Below are 23,273 nucleotides of genomic sequence, written 5' to 3'. Positions count from 1 at the left end.
CTTACAGTTCTTAAACAGTTTCAGTGGAGTATGGGAGTTGGAATGAAGCCTGTTGGCAAGTCCTGCTCTAAGGGGAGAATCTCTCTTTCTTGATAACTTTGCCAGGACCCCTCCCCCACGAAGGGACCCTTTGTGCTAGTGCCTCGCATTCAACTGGAGGCTTGACGTGTTGCGTGCTGAACCTGCAAACATCTCCACGTCAGGCGTTAGCACATCACTTTCTGCCTTCCCTTTCAGGTCAAGCAAGGGATGAGAGCCTCGCTTATGAACAGACAAATATAGAGGAAAATGAGGGAGTGCATTCTCGTCTTTTCATTCAGGTTGCAGAGTCTCGTTCTTCTCAGTCCCAGAATTCCAGAAGTTTCATTGTTAGGAAGAAAGAAGATGACATCCTTTTCAAACTTTTTCTTCCACCCATCACATTTTGTACATGCCCACAAAGAATAAAATGAAACAACTATAAATTCAGAGAACACTGCTCCCCAAAAGGCAGTGCCTGCAAGCAACTAGTCCCAGAATCTGTTTTCTCATCCATTTCTTTTAGCTTTTTAAAATCCTCTTTTTGTATTTCAAGAACAAACTTTTGCTGTTTTTTTTTTTTTTTTTTTTTTTCCTTTTCTTTTCATTCTTTGATACTCCATAGCGGAATACAGGTTTTCTGGCTTTTATATGTATTTTATAAATTATTTTAAAACTTAGGTTCATCATTATCTAGATCATCTAGCACCTTGGGCAAAGATTTGTGGAATTTTCTATCAACACTAGTGAGAAATCTTGTGGAGGATTTTGCTATTATTTTGAATTTTGCTGTTGACGGTTCTTTACCCACAGGACAAAAACAAGAGCCATGTAGAATGTAAGAAATAATTGAATTTTCCTGAATCCTTAGTTGTTTTTTAAATTGAGGCGAAACTCATATAAAATGAAATTAACCAAAGTGTATGATTCAGTAGCATTTAGTACATTCACATTATTTTGTAACCATCACCTTTATCTAGTTCCAAAGCATTTTCAATACTTCAAGGAGGCCCCATACCCCTCAAACAGTCACTCCCCATTCCCTTCTCCCCCATCCCCTGGCAACCACTCATCTGCTCTGTGTCTCTGTGGATTATTTGCTTTTTGACTGATGGGTTTAAAAGGAATGATGGGGTTGCATTTTATACACTGTCGTTTGCTTAAGGAACTCTGGCCACTTCGTCAGAGAGCAGCTTCTGTTATTCTCCCTCTCCTGGCCAAGCAGACCATGGTATGGAGAGGTGAGTGGTTTTGCCCACCGTTTAGAGCGAAGCCAGTATCCAGGCATCACTGCAGTCACGTGGCCAGTCTGTAGAATGTGCTTTCTGACGCCGAGTTCCTTTTCCTAGGATGGTTGGTCCTGATGTTATTCCCCTGCCACACATCTACGGAGCTCGAATCAAAGGTGTGGAAGTGTTCTGTCCTCTGGATCCCCCGCCGCCGTATGAAGCTGTGGTGAGCCAGATGGACCAGGAGCAGGTACTGTCTGTCCCACATCTCTCTAAGTACATTGACTGCAAGTGGGAAACACAGCATCTCCCCAACCCCTGCCCCCAGAGAACAGCAGGGAGACCAGGCCCCACACATCTTTTTAAGGAGTTAACTGGGTCTAATGAGCCATGAGTTAAACATCAACAAAATAATCCTCTTTTTTCCTGTGATGCAGGGATCTTCATTCCAAATGGCAGAAGGATCAGAAGCTGCTATGATCCCACTGGATCCGGGCTGCACACAAGTGACTCAAGGTAATAGATACATTGTGACATGATTCAGTAGATTAAAACATGATGAAATAGGCTGTGCAAGGTGGCTAATCTCTGTAATCCCAGCACTTTGGGAGGCCGAGGTGGGAGGATCACATGAGGCCAGGAGTTTGAGGCTAGCCTGGACAACATGGAGAGACCCTGTTTCTACAAACGAATAATAATAATAATAATAATGATCTTGTCTGGTATTGTGCTGGAGGGCAGATATTCTCGGAGCAAATAGTTCAAGCTCTACCTTTTTCTCCAGGTGCAAAAATGCCATCAACTATTAGGGCTTATAAATGGGAGAAAATACATGAGCTGAAAAAAGATATCCTTAGACATTTTTATGAACCAGACTATTCTCAGGCACCGTGAAATAGGTTACAGAGTTTGATTTGGTATTCCTGTGTTTTCTGATCTATAATTTTCTTCCTCCTATTAAAATCAGCTAGACTTTTGGCAGGGGGAAAAAAGTTTCCTCTATTGCAGGGGGAATTTGCAGTGAGATTTTGCTGTGTCATTTATAACCTAGGGCCCAGGTCATGCTGCCTGAGCAGTGAGTGAATTCTGGTTTTCAGTACTATAGTAAGTACTAGAGTCAGTTTACATTTATCCTTGTAATTTAAGGGAACATTGTTATGGCCTTCTCTCTTTGGGGAGGTTTTAACTGGCCCAGAAAATTGTCCAGCAGGACAAAATCGCAAATGGCAATAAATAATGGATCAACTTAGCAATTTTAGATGAAGGTAATTTTTCAGCAGCACTATGTGTAATGTAATACTTTGTGTTCTGTTCACCTTCTATCCTAAGTAGAATTATGAAGCAGTGTTCTGTCTCCTAAGTATGTTCATAATTTTTCCATTTTTTAACTTTATTTTCAATTTATTTATTTTTTCTGAGACAGAGTTTCGCTCCTTTTGCCCAGGGTGGAGTGAAATGGCACAATCTCAGCTCACTGCAACCTCCGCCTCCTGGGTTCAAGTGATTGTCCTGCCTCAGCCTCCTGAGTAGCTGGAACTACAGGCGCCCGCCACCATGCCCAGCTACTTTTTGTATTTTTAGTAGAGACGGGATTTTGCCATGTTGGCCAGGCAAGTCTCGAACTCCTGCCTCAGGTGATCTGCCCGCCTCGGCCTCCCAAAGTGCTGGGATTCCAGGCATGAGACACTGTGCCCAGCGAATTTTTCCATTTTGAAAAGTTTCCCGAATTGCAACTCAGGCTCACGAATGATGCAATTTTATTTTTATGAGCATAAATTATCCAATTCCCGCGGGGTTTTACAGATTTGTTTAGTGGACACTTGACTCTCTAATTCAGCCTTCCGGGAGTTCTGCAGCCCACAGAGCAGCCACCTCATCTGTGCAGGTATTACCTTCCCAGAACCAGGCTCATCCCGATAGGTCAGGGTGCTTCTCAGTACTGCCCCAGGATGCTTCCCTGGAGACGAGTCTAAGCACCTTTGGGAAAAACAGCCTGACAGTTTGGCATGGCTCCTTTATTTTGCTGTTGGATGTAAATTTTTCTGTTTGTTTGTTTTAGGTGTGGAGGGGTGGTTTGGAAAGGCAAGTTTTCCCGTAGCGCAGAGATATAAAAACCTACTGGGCCAGCAGCCGGAGTAAATGTTATTAACTGCGTTACCCTTGCCCCGGCAGGTTTAGGCTCACAGGTGTTTCCTGAGCATTTTGAGTACTGCAGCTGGTGAAATAATTTATGTTTCGCCTTTTTTTTTTTTTTTTTTTTTAAATCAGGTGGGGCCATTCCTAACATACCTGCAGAAGAAAACGCATCCATGCCAACTCCCAGCTCAACCCTGGTGCGTCCTGTGAGAAGCCGGAGAGCCCTCCCACCCCTGAGGACGAGGTCAAAGAGCGACCCTGTGCTCCATCATGCCGAGGACAGAGGTGACGTCATTCCCCAAGCTCTGCGCGGGGCTCTGTGCTTATTTGCTTAAAGGAGCCAGGTGAAGGTGGGTGGCTCCGGCCAGCTCAAGACCCTGCAGTTTAAGTGGTCATTTGAAGGAGTTTATGAGGTCTTGGGAAAGTAAAATATTCTACGTCCATGTTAGGATTATACATCTACCATGTCTTTTAAGGATGGTGGGGGCTGGGTGCAGTGGCTCACAACTGTAATCCCAGCACTTTGGGAGGCTGAGGCAGGCAGATCCACGAGGTCAGGAGATCGAGACCATCCTGGCTAACACGGTGAAACCCCATCTCTACTAAAAATACCAAAAATTAGCCCGGCGTGGTGGTGGGTGCCTGTAGTCCCAGCTACTCGGGAGGCTGAGGCAGGAGAATGGCGTGAACCCAGGAGGTGGAGCTTGCAGTGAGCTGAGATTGCGCCAGTGCACTCTGGCCTGGGCAACAGAGTGAGACTCCTGTATCAAAAAAAAAAAAAAAAAAAAAAAAAAAAAAGGTGGTAGGGTTTTTTTTTTTTTTAAGTCGTCATCAAAAGAATTTGGTGGTACATGATACTATGCTAGGTACTACATGAAGACAGTTATGCACACCTAGTTCTGATTTCTAGATGCTGCAATCCTATGGGAATATGCACTGTCTTAAAAAAAGTCAAAAAGATTTTTGTATACTCCCTCTTTTATAGTTTGTTATATATTTACTATGTATGAGTAGATGATTAAATTATTGAAATCTGACCTTGTTTTTATTTGGATAGAATGAAATACACACACCCACACACTTCACCTCTCTCTCTGTGTTAAGTTTGTTTGTGTACAGCTGTTACCTGAATAATTAAAAATTAAAATAACACTGAGTTTTTCCTGAATATATGAATACCTGAACATCTCCAAATATCTCTTCATTGTAGAAAATTATAAAAAATAAAGAAACTAAAGGAAGAATATTAAAACCTCCTATAACTCCACCAGCACCAGCTTCTTCCTGTGAAGTAGTCTAGCAGAGTCGACCTCTGCTCCTCTAAAACACCTATGCAAATAAAACTTTGATAATCTTCCACCCTGCTCTCCCCAGGGTCCTGTCTTGAGCCCTTGCAGTCTTGGTTCTGCCTGTCTGACAGTGTGTGTTATTTGCCACAGCTCTGGACTGACCATGTTCGAGCCAGAGAGAACATTCCTCTTGTCTCTACAGCAGCTTCTGAGTGGAGGGGAAATCCTGCCGCCTGGTACTGAGCGTGTCTCTGAAGCACAGTGGCCGGGCAGCCTGGCTTCTGATTCCCAAGACCTGCCTTCACTGTGGGTCTCCTACACCCTACCTGGCAAGTTGAGGACTCCAGCCTCAACAGGAACTTAGCTGTTTGCACAGCTTAGGGAAATCTTTCTGGAACCCCTTCTCATTCTGCAGACCTGCAGGGGTGAAGACAGCAGCTGCTGGAGCCCTCCATTGTGGAAGGCGTCAGGTTGCCTTCAAGTGGAAGAGTGGAGACCCTGACTCTGTCCTCACACATGAGTGTCTTTGGCGAGTGCTTCTGGAAGACTCTTGCTCTCTGTGACACGCATATGGCTGCCTGAGAGGACAGTCTTGAATCCTGGTTTAGAGCTCCCCACGCCTGCCTTTCTCCAGAGGAAAAGGAGTGCTCCCCTTATTCCACCTGCTCTCTCATCCCCTGCTTCTTGTCTTCTTTGAATTTCTAAATTTCTGCTTATCAGGCCTTCATTGACTGATGCCAGTGTTGTGTATGCTGAAGGCTGCTGGCTGGCTTCTGGACACATAATGACCAGATCTGAGTTTTGCTTCACCCACTTCAAAGTGCAGAAGCATTCTGCTGGTCTTTACACCCTTGCTGATGTAGGTAGCCATGGAAATTAGAGCCTGCGATGGATTTCCCAGGCCCTCTGTTGACTTCCAGCATGATGTGTACTTTTTCTGCATCTGAATTTCTCTTTCTGTAATAGCTATAGATCTACCTCATATCCATGGTGTGAGCATCGATAGCACAAGTCAGTACAATGTCCTTGAGGATGTTTGGGACAAAGGTATAGTCAAAGTGATCAGAGCATTACATTCATCTGACAAGTCTTGTCTCTCTTCAGCCCTTTCCTCTCTTAATTGACTACTTCATCCTTGCTCCTTGGAACATCCTTTCATGGGTCAACCACATTTTTCCTGCTTGGCCCATCCATGCCCATCTGTTTGTCATACCCCATGAAACTTAACTTCATTATGGTTTGCATTCTGGATTCTCCTCTCCACCATCTGGCTTTACCTTGCGGGTGATGTCACATGGCACGATGATATGTTTTGGGCCATATCGTATTGGAACTGGACTTCAGGGAATAACCGTGTGTCATAATTGTTTTCCCCCCTTCTGCAAGATGAAAAGCAGGATGTGCATGGCTATCAGCATTTGTCAGATGCTTTCCATGTTGAGTTTTGTGGTCTGTGCTTTCAGGTATGGGCATGTGTTCAAAAGGGGTTGGCCAATGGGTTCGCGTTGTTTGTTTCTGCCCACAGCTGCCCCAGTGCTCAGCTGTGAAGCTGCGACACAGACTGAAAGGAGACTGGATCTGGCTGCGGTGACTCTGAGGAGAGGCTTGAGATCGAGAGCTTCGCGATGCAGACCGCGGTCTTTGATAGATTACAAATCCTACCTGGACACCAAGCTGCTGGTGGCAAGGTTCCTGGAGCAGTCCTCCTGTACCATGACCCCAGACATCCATGAACTTGTAGAAAACATTAAATCTGTTTTGAAGTCTGATGAGGAGCACATGGAGGAAGCCATCACAAGTGCCAGTTTCCTAGAACAGGTAGTTCTATTATTAATCTCAGATGTGAATCAGATAACTCTTTTATAGCAGCTAAAGTGGCTTCTCTGCTTTCCTGCCCAAGGCAGAGTAAATTCATGGTCACAGTCTTCAGGGAAATGGGGTTGGGAGGTCAGGGGAGGGAGAGAGAGAGAGGAAGCCATGGAGCTTTCAAGTGTGGTAACTTTCCCACGTCATTCTTGGCTCAAGGGAAGAGAACCCAGTTTTCCTGGGATGTGGAAGCATGTCTGCAAAAAGAAAAGAGTGCATGCCAGGAATAAAAGCGGAGGATATGGACAATGGGGAGTGCATTCAACATCTGATTTCCTGAATTGAAGGTTTCCTTTGATAAGGCATGTTTTCTCAGCCCTTTGAAAATGATGACATAGGTGAATTTTAATATTGACAAGATTCTAAGAGGCTGTTCACATTCCCATGAAATGTTTGGCAAGATAAGCCAACAGGTCCTAAGGGAATAAACACCTTTCTTCTTATAGATTAAAAAATACAAGGCAATCCCTGAAACTGAAGCCACTTGGAGAAAAGATAGAATTGGGCACGAACATAATCCAGTTAGGTCTCAGGTTTCTCCTCTTTAAAGTAAAGGGTTGGACTAGGTAGTCTCTATATCTCTATTTCTGAATGAATGGTGTTTCCTTCTGGAAGGAGCCTTCTCTCCACCTTTTTAAAAAGCCATTCCCTTTTAGGTGTTGGCTTCATTGCTGTAGGTAGTGGGGTAGATGTCGTAGACAGCACCCCACAATGGCGTATGGATGTTATGTGACTCTGTGTCTTTGTGCATTAAATGTCCAACAAATACTTCTTCAATTGAAGTGGGCTAATTTCTCAGGGTAATTACCAACTTCAGGATGTAGGTAAATTTTTAATTCAGATTGAGTAAATACCCTTCTCACTTTCCCTTCTGTTCCCCCTTTCTACCTGCTGGCCTCTTCTTACAGAAGCCAGAAGCCAAACTCTCTCCCAGTCCCTCAGGGGATTCAGGGAGAGGAATGATTTGATTCCTTGCATGAAGAGATACATGAACCACAGACCGTCTTGCGTTTGCACTCTAAAAGAGTGATCAGTTACGATTACGGGTCAGGCTCTAGTTACTAACCTGTGTGGGGGAAACATTTTACATCCTCGTGTCCCTTAGCTACTCCAGATGTCATTCTCTGTCACCTTCCCTCTCTCTGGCCCCAAGAGCCCAATAAACAGGAGCTGCTTCTGGAAGGCTGCCAAGCTCTGTTGAGCTAAGAGCTGGAGCATTCACCAGGCAGCGGGCCTGGACCTTCTGCAAAGTCTTGCCCCCTGGGAAATAACTCTGGGGAAAAAGAACAAGCACTTATACAGTTCACTAGATGCTATCATCACAGATGGTTGCTAGATCTTTGTGCCTCAGGCAGTTTAAAAGTTCAGGTGCTGAGATTGTTGCGACGGATTTTGGGTCATCTGCAGGGCCTTCCAGGACTGGACCCTAGAGGTGAGGTTTCACAATTCCATACCTTTTCCCAGGCAGAAGGAGGTAAGGACAGCAGGAGACTGGTTATTTCTGACTCTAGCTGGCTTCGCATATTGGAGGTTTTAGATCCATTTTAATTTTCACTGATATCAAAACCACTTGTCCTAACTTACTGTGTAGCACAGTCAACTTCTATGAATGTTGAACTTTTCTTAATCGGGAGACAAGGACAGATCTCAAAGACAGATGTCATTAAGTAGATTGTTAATAAAATTTAATTTCCCATCTTTGGGGGAATAATCTTTTAATGACCTTAAAAGCTCAGAATGGTACAAATGAAACAAAAAGTCACCCAAGTGATTGTGCTGTGATGTTAGGTAACAGTAAAGCCCCGAGTTTTCCCCGAGCTGCTGACACTATTACAGGTCAAACAGACATGGCTGTGCAATGTACAAAAAATTGACGGGACAGTTTTCTCCTCTTCAATCCCAGTTGGATGAGGAATTTTTCATATTTTTGCCATTTTTACAGAGTAAGTGATACTATTATATATTCAAAATTATGTTTGTGACACATTGCAAAATAGATTTAGCGAAAAGAATCATTCTTAAAGACTTTTTACAAATAAATTGGCCTAGTTTTTATATTGTTTATTAAAGGATTATCAGATCCATTTGAAGCATCATTGGATGGTTTGGGTTGACTTTTTCTCTTTTGAAACAGGGTCTCCATCTGTCACCCAGGCTAAAGTGCAGTGGTGTAGTCATAGCTCACTGCAACCTTGAAATCCTGGGCTCAGGTGATCTTCCTGCCTCACCCTCTCAGGTAGCTGGGACTACAGGCACACACCACCACGCCCAGCTAAGTTTTCTTATTTTTAGTAGAGACGAGGTCTTGCGATGTTGTCTAGGCTGGTCTAGAACTCCTGGGCTCAAGTGATCTTCCTGCCTCAACCTCCCAGTAGCTGGGACTACAGGCATGAACCACCATGCCCAGCTAATTAAAAAAAAAATTTTTTTTTTTTTTCCTGTAGAGATGGAGTCACACTATGTTACTCAGGGTGGTCTCAAACTGCTGGGTTGAAGTAACCCACCTGCTTCAGCCTCCCAAAGTGCTGGGATTACAAGTGTGAGCCACTGTGCCTATACTTGGTTGACTTGGTTGACATTTTATAAACCCATCACCTGGTCCCAATCCCATACCAGTGGTTTTTACTTGGATTCTTGTTAAAAATGCAGGTTCTTGAGTCCAGGCTAACTGTTCCCATTGCTGTGGGAATTCTGTGGCAATTCAGCAGGAAATTCATGTTTCTGACAATACCCGTCCCTCCCTGACCCAGTAATAATGTTCAGATGCCAGTGAGGATCACTGACTTAGGCTTCAGAGAAATTAGAGAAAAGCTCTGAGAAGAATGTTAAAGCAAGAAATTGCAGTGGACAAATCAGTTAAGTGTGGTTTATGGGTCTACAGTGGAAGTGGTAGGACATTTGGAGGATTTACAAAGAACCCCTGGAATTCCAGGTGAGTTCCACATTGGGAAAATGCGTTTTTTTCTTTCTTTTTCAAAGCAATTACACATTAAGATAGGTGGATGGACCTAGGAGGTAGGTCAAAGGGCCACATCTGGTAAAGCTTACTTAACTTCTCCCCACCCTCTCTTTTCCCAAAGATAATGGCCCCATTGCAACCCAGCACATCCAGGGCCCGCACGCTGCCCTCGCGGAGACAGCCTGGCCTGCTGCACCTCCAGAGCTGCGGCGACCTGAGCACCTTCGCACCGGCGGGGAGGCCCCGAGCCGAGAGGAGGTCCCGGCGAGTGGAGGCTGAGCGGCCACACAGCCTCATTGGGGTCATCCGAGAGACTGTCCTGTGAACCCTGGAAGACAGAAGGCCACTCCAAGGGAAAGGATCCACCTCCTCTCTACCATTTCCTGCCTGGGAACTGGGTCCCCCTCAAAAAAAGGAGCACTCTGGAGGACACATTTTCCCACCTGTTGGCTCCCGTGTCTGCTGACGGAGGACATTCAGGAGTAAATGCACAGGTCGGTCCAGGCCCGTCTGGGTTTGGGATGCACCGCATTGGAGGTTATGAAAGCGTTGATCCTCTCCTTCCCCTGCTGGGCCTCGCGGCATTCCCAAGGGTCACATGCCCTGGCACGGGCAGAAACTGGGCTAATGATTCTTTGCCCGCCTCACCCCTCGCGTCTCTTTGTTGCTAAGTTCTTTCCCTCTTGGAAGGACAGATCTGCCTGACTGCTATTTATAGCTGCCTGTGGCCTTTCACTGCTCTGTGAATTGGCAGGAAATAAGGCGATTAACCCTATGTGTCCACAAGCCTCAAGCCTTGTTTCAGGTCACCCTCAAATCACACTCTCTTTAGGCAAAACCAGAAACTTTTTAAGTGACAAATTTTAATGCCAGACATTTAAGGAGGGGATTATTATTGATTCCATTTACTCATGCTTGCAAAACTAGACACCCTTAAGGCAGAACTGAGAATAAAAATGTTTACTTTGGGCCACTGGGCTTGATGTGTAATATTTGTTTACACTTAGGTAGCCAGGCCTTACCGTACAGAGGGCTGGGAACTTGGAACTGTGGTGGTCAGGCTCACTGGGCAGGCCACTGAACCGGTTTAATTTATAAAGCACCTAAAACCCGTGGATAACGTGTCCTTCATTCCTTCAGCAAGCGCTTGGCTGGATGGCTTCATGGAGCTGCCTTCTCGTGGGATCGTGAACAATAAATCAATGAAGTAATTACAGATTGAGGATTATTGCTGAAAAAGAGCAGTAGGTGGTTAGAGGGGCTTCTTCGAGAAAATGACACTTGAGCTGAGTCATGACTTAGCGGGTCAGGGAATAATGTTCCAGGTAGAGAGAGATGAAGAACAGCAGAGGCCACTGTGACCACAGCCCCGAGTCAGGGCAGCGGTGGGCAGTAGCTGCGCAGGCTGCCTGCTGTGCTAGCAATGAGATACTGTTAAGGAGTTTTCATCAGGAGAGTGATGGATGTCAGCATATTTTCAAAAGATCACCATGCTGCATGGAGAATAGTTTGGGCCAGACACGAGTGGAGGTGAGGAGCTGAGTAAAGAGGTTACATAAGAAATGGAGTACTGCTTCTTGCTGGGCACTGCCTGTGCACCAGCTACTATGCTAAGAGCTTTGTACACACTCCTATTTTGTGTTCATGACAGCGTAGGTGGTGGAAGCTGTTATTGTCCGTATTTTACAGGTGTGGAAAATGAGGTTCAGTAATTTGCCCATGGTGTCTCCGCAGCTAAGGGGTGGAGCTGCATTCACACCCAGGCAGTCCAACTCCAGAAACTGCTCTATTCCTCGACCTCCCAAACGTGAAATGGATTTGCCATTTCATGTTCCTGTAAGAAAGGGCTGTTAAGACTTCTAGCTTGCCTCCCCAGACCACAGATTCCCTGGCTCCAAGCCAACGAACGATGCCAGAGTGGGAACTGCGGTGGGGACAAGGGAGGGAGGAAAGGAGGGGAAAGACACTCATGTGGAGGTGCTGAGCTGGGGTGGAAGGAGGCTGTGGAAACAGCCCTGGAAATGGGGGAGAGATGGAGGGCTGTGAACAGGCTGGGGTCTGGCCTCTTGCCTGGGGTCAACTGTGTTTGGGGAAGAACTACAGTGACATCTCAGAATGACATTTTCTCCGTTCTTATCTGCCCATTCCCAGAAACTGAATTCCCCTTCAGGCTCATGATCTTTCCATTTCTCTAGGAGTCCTCTGGTTTCTTCTCTCCCTCACAGCTGCTTGTGTACCCTCAAACTGCTTTCTCCAAGTGAAGCCCTACAGCTCTTAGCCAACCACTTTGTCCCATTCCCATAGCCAGGCAAGAGAAGGGACTGGCCTTCCCTTCCCTCACTCAGGCCTGGCTGCACCTTTCTTACAGCTCTGGAATCAGTTTTGTTTTTTTTGTTTTTTTCCTAGCTGCATCCCTCTCCACCTTCCCTTCTGAACCCTATTGCTCACCTCCACCCGCCACCGCAGGCCTCCCTATGTACCTGAAAGGCTCAAGGAAGACAGGTGTGCACCACAAGTGTGGACAGTGTCTGGCTTCTAGTCTTGAGGGGACAGTCACAGAGATGGCCTCAGCCATCCCGAGGAATGAGAAATTGCCAGCAACAACTGGAAGAGGAGAGGAGGCATAAAACATGAGAGCATCAGTTAGATGGACACCAGGAGCAAGTGAGGGCCTGTCTTAGCTTCACAGAATTGTCCCTGCAACTTGAGAGATGGCGAAATCTGAAAACCTACTTCTGCCTTCCTTCCCTGACTTTAAGGAGTATTAAAGTGAAAAATAAAAATAAAAAAAACCACATGGAAATATATATATATATGTTTTTATATATATGTAATACAATAGTTTACATATATTTAGCGTGGGAGGGAACTCAGAAGTCATGTGATTTATCTCCTGCTAGTTCATCTGGGTAGTAATATACTTTTAAATACTTAGGCATTAATAATACACATGCTTATAGGTTAATTGAATATACATAGGGAAGGCAGCTGTTTTGCCTTTGGAGTTCTTTAGGAATCCATAGTCCAGAGGTGTTGACAAAGCATTTCAAATGTGGTCATCAAAATTACACCCGAGGGTTGATTAATCAGCATAAGGGATATTTGAAATAAGTTTTCACTGGTGAAGTAAATAATGTTCATGAATGTAGACAGCTAGGAGCCCTGCACAGTCATCGTTGCCTCTGTACCAATAAGGCATCAGAATCTGGTCCCCACTTTGTGAGACTGTCACAGGATGGACCGAGATGCAGGCTGCTCCTTCAGAACCCCAACCTTTCAAGCAAGCTACATGTCTGAGAGTCTGAGGACAGCTAGGACTTCCCCAAGCGTACACACTATTTTGTGCAGCCTTGCCAATGAGCGTGGCTGGCTGGCAGAACAAGACCTGCTTTCATTGGAACATCTTGATGGTGAGGTTTGGAGGGGGAGTCTATGGCCCCTAATTGCCAGAGGCTGCCTGTATTTGTCAAAAGAACCAGACATTAGCTGAACTGTCAAATTGGGTAGGTCAGATCATGCTACCCCCTCAATTTGCAGAAAAGGAAACTGAGGCCCAATGCTAAGAATGGGGCAGGGGTAAGAGACTAAGACTTCTGGCTGGAGTTAACCTTTGGTGTAGTCCATTCCATGAATTTGAACAATGCATAGTGACATGTATCCACCACTGTAGTAGTATACAGAGTAGTTCTGCTGCCCTGAAATCCTCTGTGCTCCACCCAGCCATGCCTCTCTCCCCTAACTCCTGGCAACCGCTGGTCCTTTTACTGTCTCCAGAGTTTTGCTTTCCCCAGAATGTCATACACTTGGAATCAGGTACTACATAACCTTTTCAGACGGACTTCTTTCACTTCTTAGTAATATGCATTCAAGTTTCCTGTATCTTTTCATGGTCTGATAATCCATTCAAACCCTTGAAAAATTATTTGATTCAATAGTCATAAAAGTACTCTATCATGTTAACATCTCAAAACACTGACCCTCCTTTTCTGAATTTACTCATGTCAGGGACCAGGGAAAAGCAGGTCTGCAGGCCATACTGGATTAGTGCTCACCTGGGTTCCACTATAGACAGAGCCTCCCAGTTTCGTTTGTCTTGTGTGACAGGCCCTGGGAACACGGAAGAAGAGGACTGGGAGGGAACAGGTGGGGACCCCCTCTTCTCTCTGCACCCATGTCCATCTCTGAGGCTACCTGTGAGGTGAGGCCCGTCCTCACAGTTAGACTCACGGTGTGGGTCTCCAAGGCTTTGGAGAATCCTTCAGGATTAGGAAGAACTGGCAGAGGAAGGAGGGGGCTGCAGCCAGGCCTCCACCCCGCAGGAGCGGAACTCTGGAAGTAGAACAAAGGGGTCCATTTCCGCCTCCCCCCAGGCTGCTGTGGGATGCAGAGGAGGATGGTGGGGCGGGGAGGGAAGGGCCCAGGACAAGGCCATCTTTGTTTCCATGTTGTACCTCCCTGAGGCCTCTGCCAGGAAAGCCAAGTCTGAAGTCCAAAGACGCCTTCCACTCCTCTCTCTCTGCAGGAGCCTCCATCCTCTCATTCACTCAACAGGTATTTATGGAGCTCCAGGGGACCAGGCTGTGAACCAGGAGCTGAGGGTAGAATGCTGAGCAAGGAGAGGGGACACACAAATCACAAATTACAAACGCAAAGCCGTCTTCCTCCTGGCTGCTGAACTGCGCCCAGGCCCCAGCAAGGAGGAGGAGCCAAGAGAAGGTGACTTTGAGACCAACAGGCACACGCCTGGTTTCTTAGAGGCTGCTGTGAAGGATCCCTCATCCCTGATTATCGAACAGGCTCACGTGGCAGGTGGTTCACCATCCTGGGAATTCTTCATGAAAAGTTATTCATGACTATTGTTAAAGATGGTAATGGGCTGGGCGCCATGGCTCACACCTGTAATTCCAGCATTTTGGGAGGCCAAGGCAGACAAATCACCTGAGGTCAGGAGTTCGAGATGAGCCTGGCCGACATGGTGAAACCCCATCTCTACTAAAGATACAAAAATTAGCCGGGTGTGATGATGGGCACCTGTAATCCCAGCTACTCAGGAGCCTGAGGCAGGAGAATTGCTTGAACCCAGGAGGTGGATGTTGCAGTGAGTTGAGATTGTGCCATTGCACTCCAGCCTGGGCGACAGAGCGAGACTCCGTCTCAAAAAAAAAAAAAAAAAAAAAAAAAAAAAAGATGGTAAGGAAGACTTATTCAAGCAGGAGCCACCGCAGTGGGGTTCTGCAATAGGGGAGAAGGGTCAGACTCAACCCCAAACATAGCAGGACAAGTGGAGATTTATATAGCCAAGGAGCAATGTTGGGGTCAGTAGATGGAAAAGTACTAAGAGGCAACATGAGGGCTGGGGCAATTCTTGATAGACCAACTCATTAGGATTCTTGTTGAAGGCAGGCCAGGGTGATAAGCTATCAGGGTAGGGAATGAGGAATGTGATCAGATATCAAGGATAGGAGATTTTTGCTAAACTGACTCAGCAGTATTCTTGCTAAAACTGAACTAAGAGTCCAAGAGTCAGAAAGAGGACTAAGGTAGGGTGCAATGGCTCATGCCCATAATCCCAACACTTTGAAAGCTAAGGTGGAAGGATCACTCAAGTCCAGAAGTTCAAAACCAGACTGGATAACATGGTGAAACCCTATCTCTACAAAAAAGTGTAAAAATTAGCCAGGCATGTTTGTAGTCCCAGCTACTCAGGAGGCTGAGGTTGGACGATCACTTGAACCCAAGAGGTTGAGGCTGCAGTGAGCCATGATTGCACCACTGCACTCCAACCTGAGAGACAGAGTGAGACACTTTCTCGAAAATACAAAACAACAACAACAAAAAACATCAAAAAAGAAAAAGAAAGATGACTCAGAGGAGCCCTACTCAAGTTTGGTCAAGGGGCGAGTTTGTCAGACTCCAAGGAGCACCTCTGTTTCTGAGTGGGAACTCTCATCACACTGTGTCCCTTGCCTCAGGCTTGTCACTGTCTAAAGAAAAATGCTCCTTTCATTCCAACAGCTGGCAGGATCTCTATGTTTTGCCCTAACAAAGAAGCTAGAGCCAAAATTCAGGATGATTCATCGTTCTTCTCTGGCAAAGTGGCTGTAGGTCCCAGGTCTATGGAGGCTTTCCCAGAATCTTTTAGACACTGTTCATGAATTCTGATCCAAAAGGAACATTTCATACTGGGGGCAGGGCCACAGATTAGGCAGAAAAAAATTCCAAGCAAGGAGAGTTGCTGGGATTATTCTGCTCTGGTCGTGAGCTGTTTCTCCCGCCGCCCCGTGTCTGCTTGGTGGAGGCAAGCAGGTGTTCAACAGTAATCATACACCAAAATATGAGAGATGTCAGGCACGGAGGCCTCTCTCCTCATTTTGCAGACGAGGAGACCAGTATCCAGAGTGGTAAACAGATTTGCTTGGTCTCATACGAGCTGCAAGTGTCAGCATGCCACAACTTTAGCCTGTGTCTCCTGCCTTCCATTACAGCCGACTGCTTGCTCTTCTCTAGACTGCCGCGGCAGGGAACTCTGGGGAGGCGAAAGAAACACATCACTGGAAATCATAGGGAGCTGAAATGGTAACACCAGTGTGTCACTTACAAATAGTGATAGTGCGGCCAGGCACAGTGGCTTGCACCTGTAATCCCAGCATTTTGGGAGGCCAAGGTGAGAGGACTGCTTGAGCCCAAGAGCTTGAGACCAGCCTGAGCAATATAGTGAGACCCTGTCTCCACACAAAATAAAAAAGCCAGGCATGGTGGTGTATACCTGTGGTCTCAGCTACTTGGGAGGCTGAGGTGGGAGGGTCGCTTGAGCCCAGGAGGTTGAGATTGCAGTCATCTGTGATAGTGCCACTGCACCCCAGCCTGGGTGCCAGAGCGAGACCCTGTCTCAAAAAAAAAAAAGATAATGACTGGCATTTATTGTGAGCCCTTCCAGAGCTGTCTTATTAACGTAAGATTAAGTTCAAGTAATCTTCGTAATAGTCTTCACAATTCTTTACCGATCTCTTATGACTCTACTTGATTTCTCTTGTTTAATTACATTTGGCGGACATCTCTAGTACAATGTTGAAGAGTAGTGGAAATAGAACATCCTTGTCATGTTCCTGATCTTAGAGGAAATGCCATTGATGTTTCTCCATTAAATAAGATATTAGCTTTAGGACATAAATAAATACATAAGTAAATAAAATATAAAGATAGCATACCTCAGTTCCTGTGTTCTTGAGGGTTTTTGTTTTGTCCTAGTTGACTTTTGTTTGTTTCATGAAGGGGTACTGGATTTTGTCAACGGCTCACTCAGTATCTCTGGAAATAATCAGATTATTTTTCCCCCTTAGGTTTATTAATGTGGACTATGGTATTAATGGATTTTGAATAGTGAACCAACCTTGAATTATTGAATAAATCCCATTAATTCATGGTGTATTATTTTCTTAATGTGATATTGGATTCTGTTTGCTAATATTTTATTTCAAAAAATTTCAATGCATTTTATTAATGATGCTGGTCTGTATATTTCTGTATACTCTTTATCTGGTTTGGGTATCAGTGTTTTATTAGATTCATAAAATGAATTGGGAACTTTTCCTTCTTTTTCAGGGCTCTGAAATATTTTAGAGAACACTAGTCTTTGGAGGCATGGTAGAATTTCCTGTCAAAGCCCTTGGTGCTTTTGGGCAGAATAGTTCCTTAATAAATTTCTCTATTTCTTCTATTAAAATTGGTCCATTTAAACTTTCCAACTCTAGTGAGGGTCAATTTTGGTAATTTTTATCTCCCCGGGAAATCATCTGTCTACTTTACCCAGTTTTTCAAATTCATTTGAATAGAAATTTGTCATCTCTTATAATTAAAAAAATTCTTTTGTTCCAATGGTTATCCCCCTTGCCATTTTAAATTTTATATATTTATGGTTTCCCCTCTTTTTTCTTGTTAGCTATTTTTTTTAAAAAACCTATTTTTATTTATTAATTATATCCACTGTTTATTTGCTTTCTCATTAATTTTTGCTTTTAGTTTTTTTTTTCTTTTTTGAGACAGGGTCTCACTTTGTCACCCAGGCTGGAGTGCGGTCGTGAGACCATGGCTCACTGCAGCCTTGACCTCCCCAGGCCCAGTGATCCTTCTACTTCAGCCTCCTGAGTAGCTGGGACTACAGGCACATGCCACCACGGCCAGCTAATATTTGTGTTTTTTGTAGAGATGGGGTTTCACCACATCGCCCAGGCTGGTCTGGAACTCATGGGCTCAAATAATCCTCCTACCTCAGCCTCCCAAAATGCTAGGATTGCAAATGTGAGCCACAGCACCTGGCTGCCTTTAACTTTATTATTTTCTTTTTTGTGCTTTCTTTTGCTTTACTTTGTTGTTCTTTGTTTGGTGCTTTGAGCTGGAAATTGAATTCGTTTCATGTTAGTTTCTTACTTTGATAAAGTGTTTAGCGCAATGGATTTTCTTATCACTGCTTGAATTGAGTCCCATAGAATCGTATACATTTTCATTGTGATTAGGGACCCCCTTGGAAAAAGAAGAACACAAAATTAGGTACAGGGCATTGAAAGGGGCTAATTATGGGACAATCTATGATACTTGAATTTCAGTGGCTTCACAATAAATCCACCGTTGTTCAAGAACAAGGCTTCGGAGTTTACACCTGAGTTTTGGGTAAGTGGTTGGCATTTTTGAGATCGGCAGCAGTAAGAAAAGACTCTGAGGCCATGAGTAACAAGAAAAAGGAACTAGAAAGAGAATGAACTATAATGTGTATCTTGTGCCAGGCACTTGGCAGAATTAATCTCAATATAATCTTACCATATTGGTAGTTTTACTATCACCAGTTGCAAATGATTAAAAGGAGTTTCTGGGTGTTAAGTAATGTGTTTCAGATCACACATGTGGTTAAGTGAGGCTACATCCAGCCCAGTCCAACCCTGAAGGCTATGTTTTCCTCACTACATGCACCATATTGCTGGTGCGAGAAAGGACTGGCTTCAGTGCTCCTGCCATCTTCTTCCACAAGCCGTGACCTGAGGAAATTCTTGTAGAAAGTCACCTGGAAAGACAAGTACTGGCAGTGTGGGATTACTTATTGCAGGGAATTTGACAAACCACGGTGACCAAATTATTAGTCATCTATTGCTGTGTACTGAATTATCCCCAAGTGACAAACATTTATTATGTCACAGGCTCTGAGAGTCAGAAATTCAGGAGCAGCTTACCTGGGTGCTTCTGGCTTAGGTTTTCTCATGAGGTTGACATCAAATGTTTGGCTAGAGCTACACTCATCTCAAGACTCAAGTGGGGCTGGAGGATCTGCTTCCAGGCTCGCTTATGCAGTTATGGATGGGCCTCAGTTTCTCACTGGTTACCAAGACTTCACCATGCAGAAATTCTCACCATGTAGGCCTCACTATGTAGGCTTCTCCACAGGGCTGCTCATAGCATGGCAGCTTGCTTCCCAGAGTGAGAGGAGAGAGAGAGAGAGAGGATAAACCAGAAAGCCCACCCAAGATGGAAGCCACAGTCCTTTTATAACATATCTTACAAGTGATATAGCATCATTTATGTTTATTAGAGGCAAATCACTAGGTCCTACCCACACTCAAGGGGAGGGAAATTGAGCTGTACCTTTTGAAGGAAGGGGTATTTAAAATATGTATGGATGTTGATGAGGTTCAGGACACATATCTCAGTCTGTTTTCTGTTGCTATAACCAAATACCTGAGACTGGGTGATTCTTTTTTGGATAGAGTTTTGCTGTGTCACCCAGGTTGGAGTACAGTGGTGCATCTTGGCTCACTGCAGCCTCCACCACCTGGGTTCAAGTGATTCTCCTGCCTCAGCCTCCTGAGTAGCTAGGATTACAGGCACATTCCACCATGCCTGGTTAATTTTTGTATTTTTAGTAGAGACAGGGTTTCACCATGTTGGCCAGACTGGTCTCGAACTCCTGACCTCAGGTGATCCGCCTGCTAAAGTGCTGGGATTACAGGAGTGAGCCACCATGCCCAGCCTGAGATTGGGTAATTTACATAGGAAAAAAGTTTATTTGGCTCACAGTTTTGGAGACTGAAGTCCAAGAGCATGGTGACAGCTTCTGGCAAAGACTTGTACTGTGTTGTTACATACAGAGAAGTGAACAGGGAAGTGGGCATGAGCAAAAAGAGGGCAAAACATGAGGGGTGGCCTTGCTTTATAACACCATGCTCTCACAGGAACTAATCCAGTCCCTTGAGAGCAAGAACTCACCTCCATGAGCGTTAACTCAGTCCTGAGAGAGCAGTGTTAATCCCTCCTAAAGACCTCATCACCTCTTAAAGACCCCACCTCCCAATACCATCACACTGGGACCAAATTTCCAACGAATTCTGGGGAACACACTCAAACCACAAACCACAGCAACACACTACCCCAAAATATGCCACCTTGGCATTTGAGAAAACAGTAGAAGCAGGAAACTCACTTTCACCTTCTCCTCACTCTTCTCTCCTAAAGCAGGTCACAAAACCTTCATTCTAGAGGTTCCCTTCCTATACCCGAGGAAAGGAACGTCTTTGTCTCCGAAGATGCAAGGACACAGAGAGCAACATGAACAACCAGGCCTTGCTTAAGTTTTCCCCAGTTTATTACCATTAGACCATAACTTCTTTGTCAAAACATACTTGTCTACACCTATCCACTACTTCATCATACTTAGCATAATAATACACAAATTTCTCTGGTCCTTTGGGTCTTCAGTTTTGAAGGCTTTCATGTCACATGAACTTTATATGTTAAATAAATTTGTACACCTTTTCTCTTGTTAATTTGTCTTTTGTTACAGGGTCCTCAACCATGAAGCTAGCCATGGGTGAAAAGAGGAATTTTTTCTCTCTCACAATGTGTTTTTAAACCCATCACAGTGATACTGGCTGCGTATGCAGACCTTTCAGAATTTATTTCTGCCATGGGATTTGTAATAAGGGGATTTTGCCTAGGCTAAAGCCATCCTCCAGATCTCATTCCTTGCTCTCCCTGTAAATCTAAGCTTCATCATGCCCTGTGGCATAAAGAGAAGAGATCACCCTCATTCATGCCTGCATTCATTCACTCACTCAGCAAATATTCATCAAGTGACAATGAAATGTTGGGTATAGCCCCAGGTACTGGGGATAAAGAAGTGGAAAAAGCACATGAAGTCTCTGCCCTCATAGAGCTGATATTTGAATGGGAGGAGTCAGACAATGAATAAAAAGATAATTGAAGTAACAGCAATGGTAATAAGGGCTATGAAGAAAAATAATGGATAGGAGGTGATGGGCACTGCTACCTTAGAGTGACCATGGTAGGTCCTCTGCACTGTGTTGGAGGAGGTGCTCAGAGAAATCCCCTTTGATGAGGTGACATTTTAGCAGACATTTGAATGAAATGAGAGTCAGCCACAGGGATATTGGGAGAAAGTATAGCAGGGACAAAGGTCCTGAGGCAGGAGTGTTCTCGGTGTGTGTTCAGGGAGTAGTGTGGTTGGAATGGAGTAAGCAAAGGAATGATGAATAGGAAATGAAATCAGAGAGGTAGCCAGGCATCAGATCAGGGCTTTGCAAGGTCCTAGGTTTAGTCCAGTGTGATGGGACTCACTTGGAGGGTTTTGAGCAGAGGAAAGATGCAATCTGATTTCATCATGTTATTGGGGTCACTCTGATTGCTAAATGAGGGATGGGATGGGGTAGAAGAGAGGAAACGGGGCCAGTTAGGGGACTGCTACAGTCATTCAGGTAAAGAAGGTGGTGGCTTGTTCTGAGGCGAACACAGTGGAGGTCATGAGACATGGTCAGATTTGGATGTGATACCTCCCACATTGCTGTTTCTGGGAAGTGGTGCTGATGACTTAAAACAAGGATGTTTCTGCTACTTTTGTATGTTTTTAGCTAACTGGTGGTCATTCTTTTAACAAAATCCCATGTTATGTACTATGTTCCAGGTGCTATCCTGGCGTAATGGGTAAAGAAGTGAACCAGACACCGTCCCACTCTCATGACAATCACAGAACAGCAGAGAAGAGAGGCAGAGCAGATACATCACATTCCAATGTGCTAAATACTGGAAAAAATACTAGAGGCATCACAAAGCAGCAAGTCATTCACCCTATGAGCAGGCAGGAAGACTGAATAGGATTTGCATGGGCAGGAATGGGGTGGCAGGTGTTGCAGGTGCAGGATAAAGCTGTCCGTGTCCGGGAGCAGTGAGGGGCCACAGATGAGGCATGACGAAAGTTAGAACCAGGCTTGCAAAGACCCTGGAATGCCAAGCTAAATCCATTAGCCTTTACTCTTGGAGGCGCATGAGGAGACCCTTAGTAAGCCCAGTGACAGCAGAGAGTATGAGCTGGAGTGGAAAAAACTGGAAATATGAACTCCTTTTGTGATGCTATTGTTAATACCATTAGGAAAGATTTAGGAGGGGTGGAGCAAGATGGCCTAATAGGAACAGCTCCAGTCTCCAACTCCCAGTGCCAGCGACACAGAAGACAGGTGATTTCTGCATTTTCAACTGAGGTACTGGGTTCATCTCACTAGGGAGTACGGGACAATTGGTGCTGGTCAGCTGCTGCAGCCCGTCCAGCAAGAGCTGAAGCAGGGCGAGGCATCGCCTCACCTGGGAAGCATAAGGGGGAAGGGAATCCCTTTTCCTAGCCGGGGGAACTGAGACATACAACACCTGGAAAATCGGGTATCTCCCACCCCAATACTGCGCTTTACCAAGGATCTTAGCAAGCGGGCACACCAGGAGATTATATCCCACACCTGGCCGGGAGGGTCCCACACCCATGGAGCCTCCCTCATTGCTAGCACAGCAGTCTGCAATCTACCAGCAAGGCAGCAGTGAGGCTGGGGGAGGGGTGCCCGCCATTGCTGAGGCTTAAGTAGGTAAACAAAGCTGCTGGGAAGCTCGAACTGGGTGGAGCTCACAGCAGCTCAAGGAGTCCTGCCTGTCTCTGTAGACTCCACCTCTGGGGACAGGGCACAGCTAAACAACAACAACAACAACAACAACAAAATAAAAAAAAAAGCAGCTGAAACCTCTGCAGACATAAACGACTCTGTCTGACAGCTTTGAAGAGAGCAATGGATCTCCCAACATGGAGGTTGAGATCTGAGAACGGACAGACTGCCTGCTCAGGTGGGTCCCTGACCCCTGAGTAGCCTAACTGGGAGACATCCCCCACTACGGGCAGACCGACACCCCACACCTCACACGGTGGAGTACACCCCTAAGAGGAAGCTTCCAAAGCAAGAATCAGACAGGTACACTTGCTGTTCAGCAATATTCTATCTTCTGCAGCCTCTGCTGCTGATACCCAGGCAAACAGGGTCTAGAGTGGACCTAAGCAATCTCCAACAGACCTACAGCTGAGGGTCTTGACTGTTAGAAGGAAAACTAACAAACAGGAAGGACACCCACACCAAAACCCCATCAGTACATCACCATTATCATAGACCAGAGGCAGATAAAACCACAAAGATAGGGAAAAAGCAGGGCAGAAAAGCTGGAAATTCAAAAAATAAGAGCACATCTCCCCCTGCAAAGGAACACAGCTCATCGCCAGCAACGGATCAAAGCTGGACGGAGAATGACTTTGACGAGATGAGAGAAGAAGCCTCCAGTCCATCAAACTCAGAGCTAAAGGAGGAATCACGTACCCAGTGCAAAGAAACTAAAAATCTTGAAAAAAGATTGGAAGAATTGATAACTAGAATAATTAATGCAAAGAAGGCCATAAACGAACTGACAGAG

The 23,273-nt window shown here is 45.2% G+C and overlaps 1 protein-coding gene and 1 long non-coding RNA gene across 2 annotated transcripts in view; one reads left to right on the top strand and one right to left on the bottom strand.

Annotated features, from left to right (window-relative positions):
• Positions 1–9,896, top strand: part of ENTREP1 (endosomal transmembrane epsin interactor 1) — a 66,692-nt gene extending 56,796 nt beyond the window's left edge. Inside the window, exons 7-11 of the mRNA XM_007969440.3 lie at positions 1,368–1,497; positions 1,685–1,763; positions 3,516–3,668; positions 6,198–6,490; positions 9,619–9,896. Of these exons, the coding sequence (XP_007967631.3) occupies positions 1,368–1,497; positions 1,685–1,763; positions 3,516–3,668; positions 6,198–6,490; positions 9,619–9,822 (859 nt within the window). The 3' untranslated portion in view covers positions 9,823–9,896. The remainder of the gene's footprint in view (positions 1–1,367; positions 1,498–1,684; positions 1,764–3,515; positions 3,669–6,197; positions 6,491–9,618) is intronic.
• Positions 9,897–10,626: 730 nt separating this feature from the next.
• On the bottom strand, positions 10,627–22,274 carry LOC103219553 (uncharacterized). The gene is made up of 5 exons (XR_492020.3): positions 18,719–22,274; positions 16,706–16,805; positions 13,550–16,381; positions 11,978–12,101; positions 10,627–10,728 (listed from the first exon to the last, which is right to left on the bottom strand). It is a non-coding gene; the product is annotated as an uncharacterized lncRNA (long non-coding RNA).
• Between the last annotated feature and the right edge of the window lie 999 nt (positions 22,275–23,273).

Source organism: Chlorocebus sabaeus, chromosome 12, assembly GCF_047675955.1.
Source record: "Chlorocebus sabaeus isolate Y175 chromosome 12, mChlSab1.0.hap1, whole genome shotgun sequence".
Taxonomy (NCBI): Eukaryota; Metazoa; Chordata; class Mammalia; order Primates; family Cercopithecidae; genus Chlorocebus; species Chlorocebus sabaeus.
This window is presented reverse-complemented; position numbering and strand designations above follow the sequence as displayed.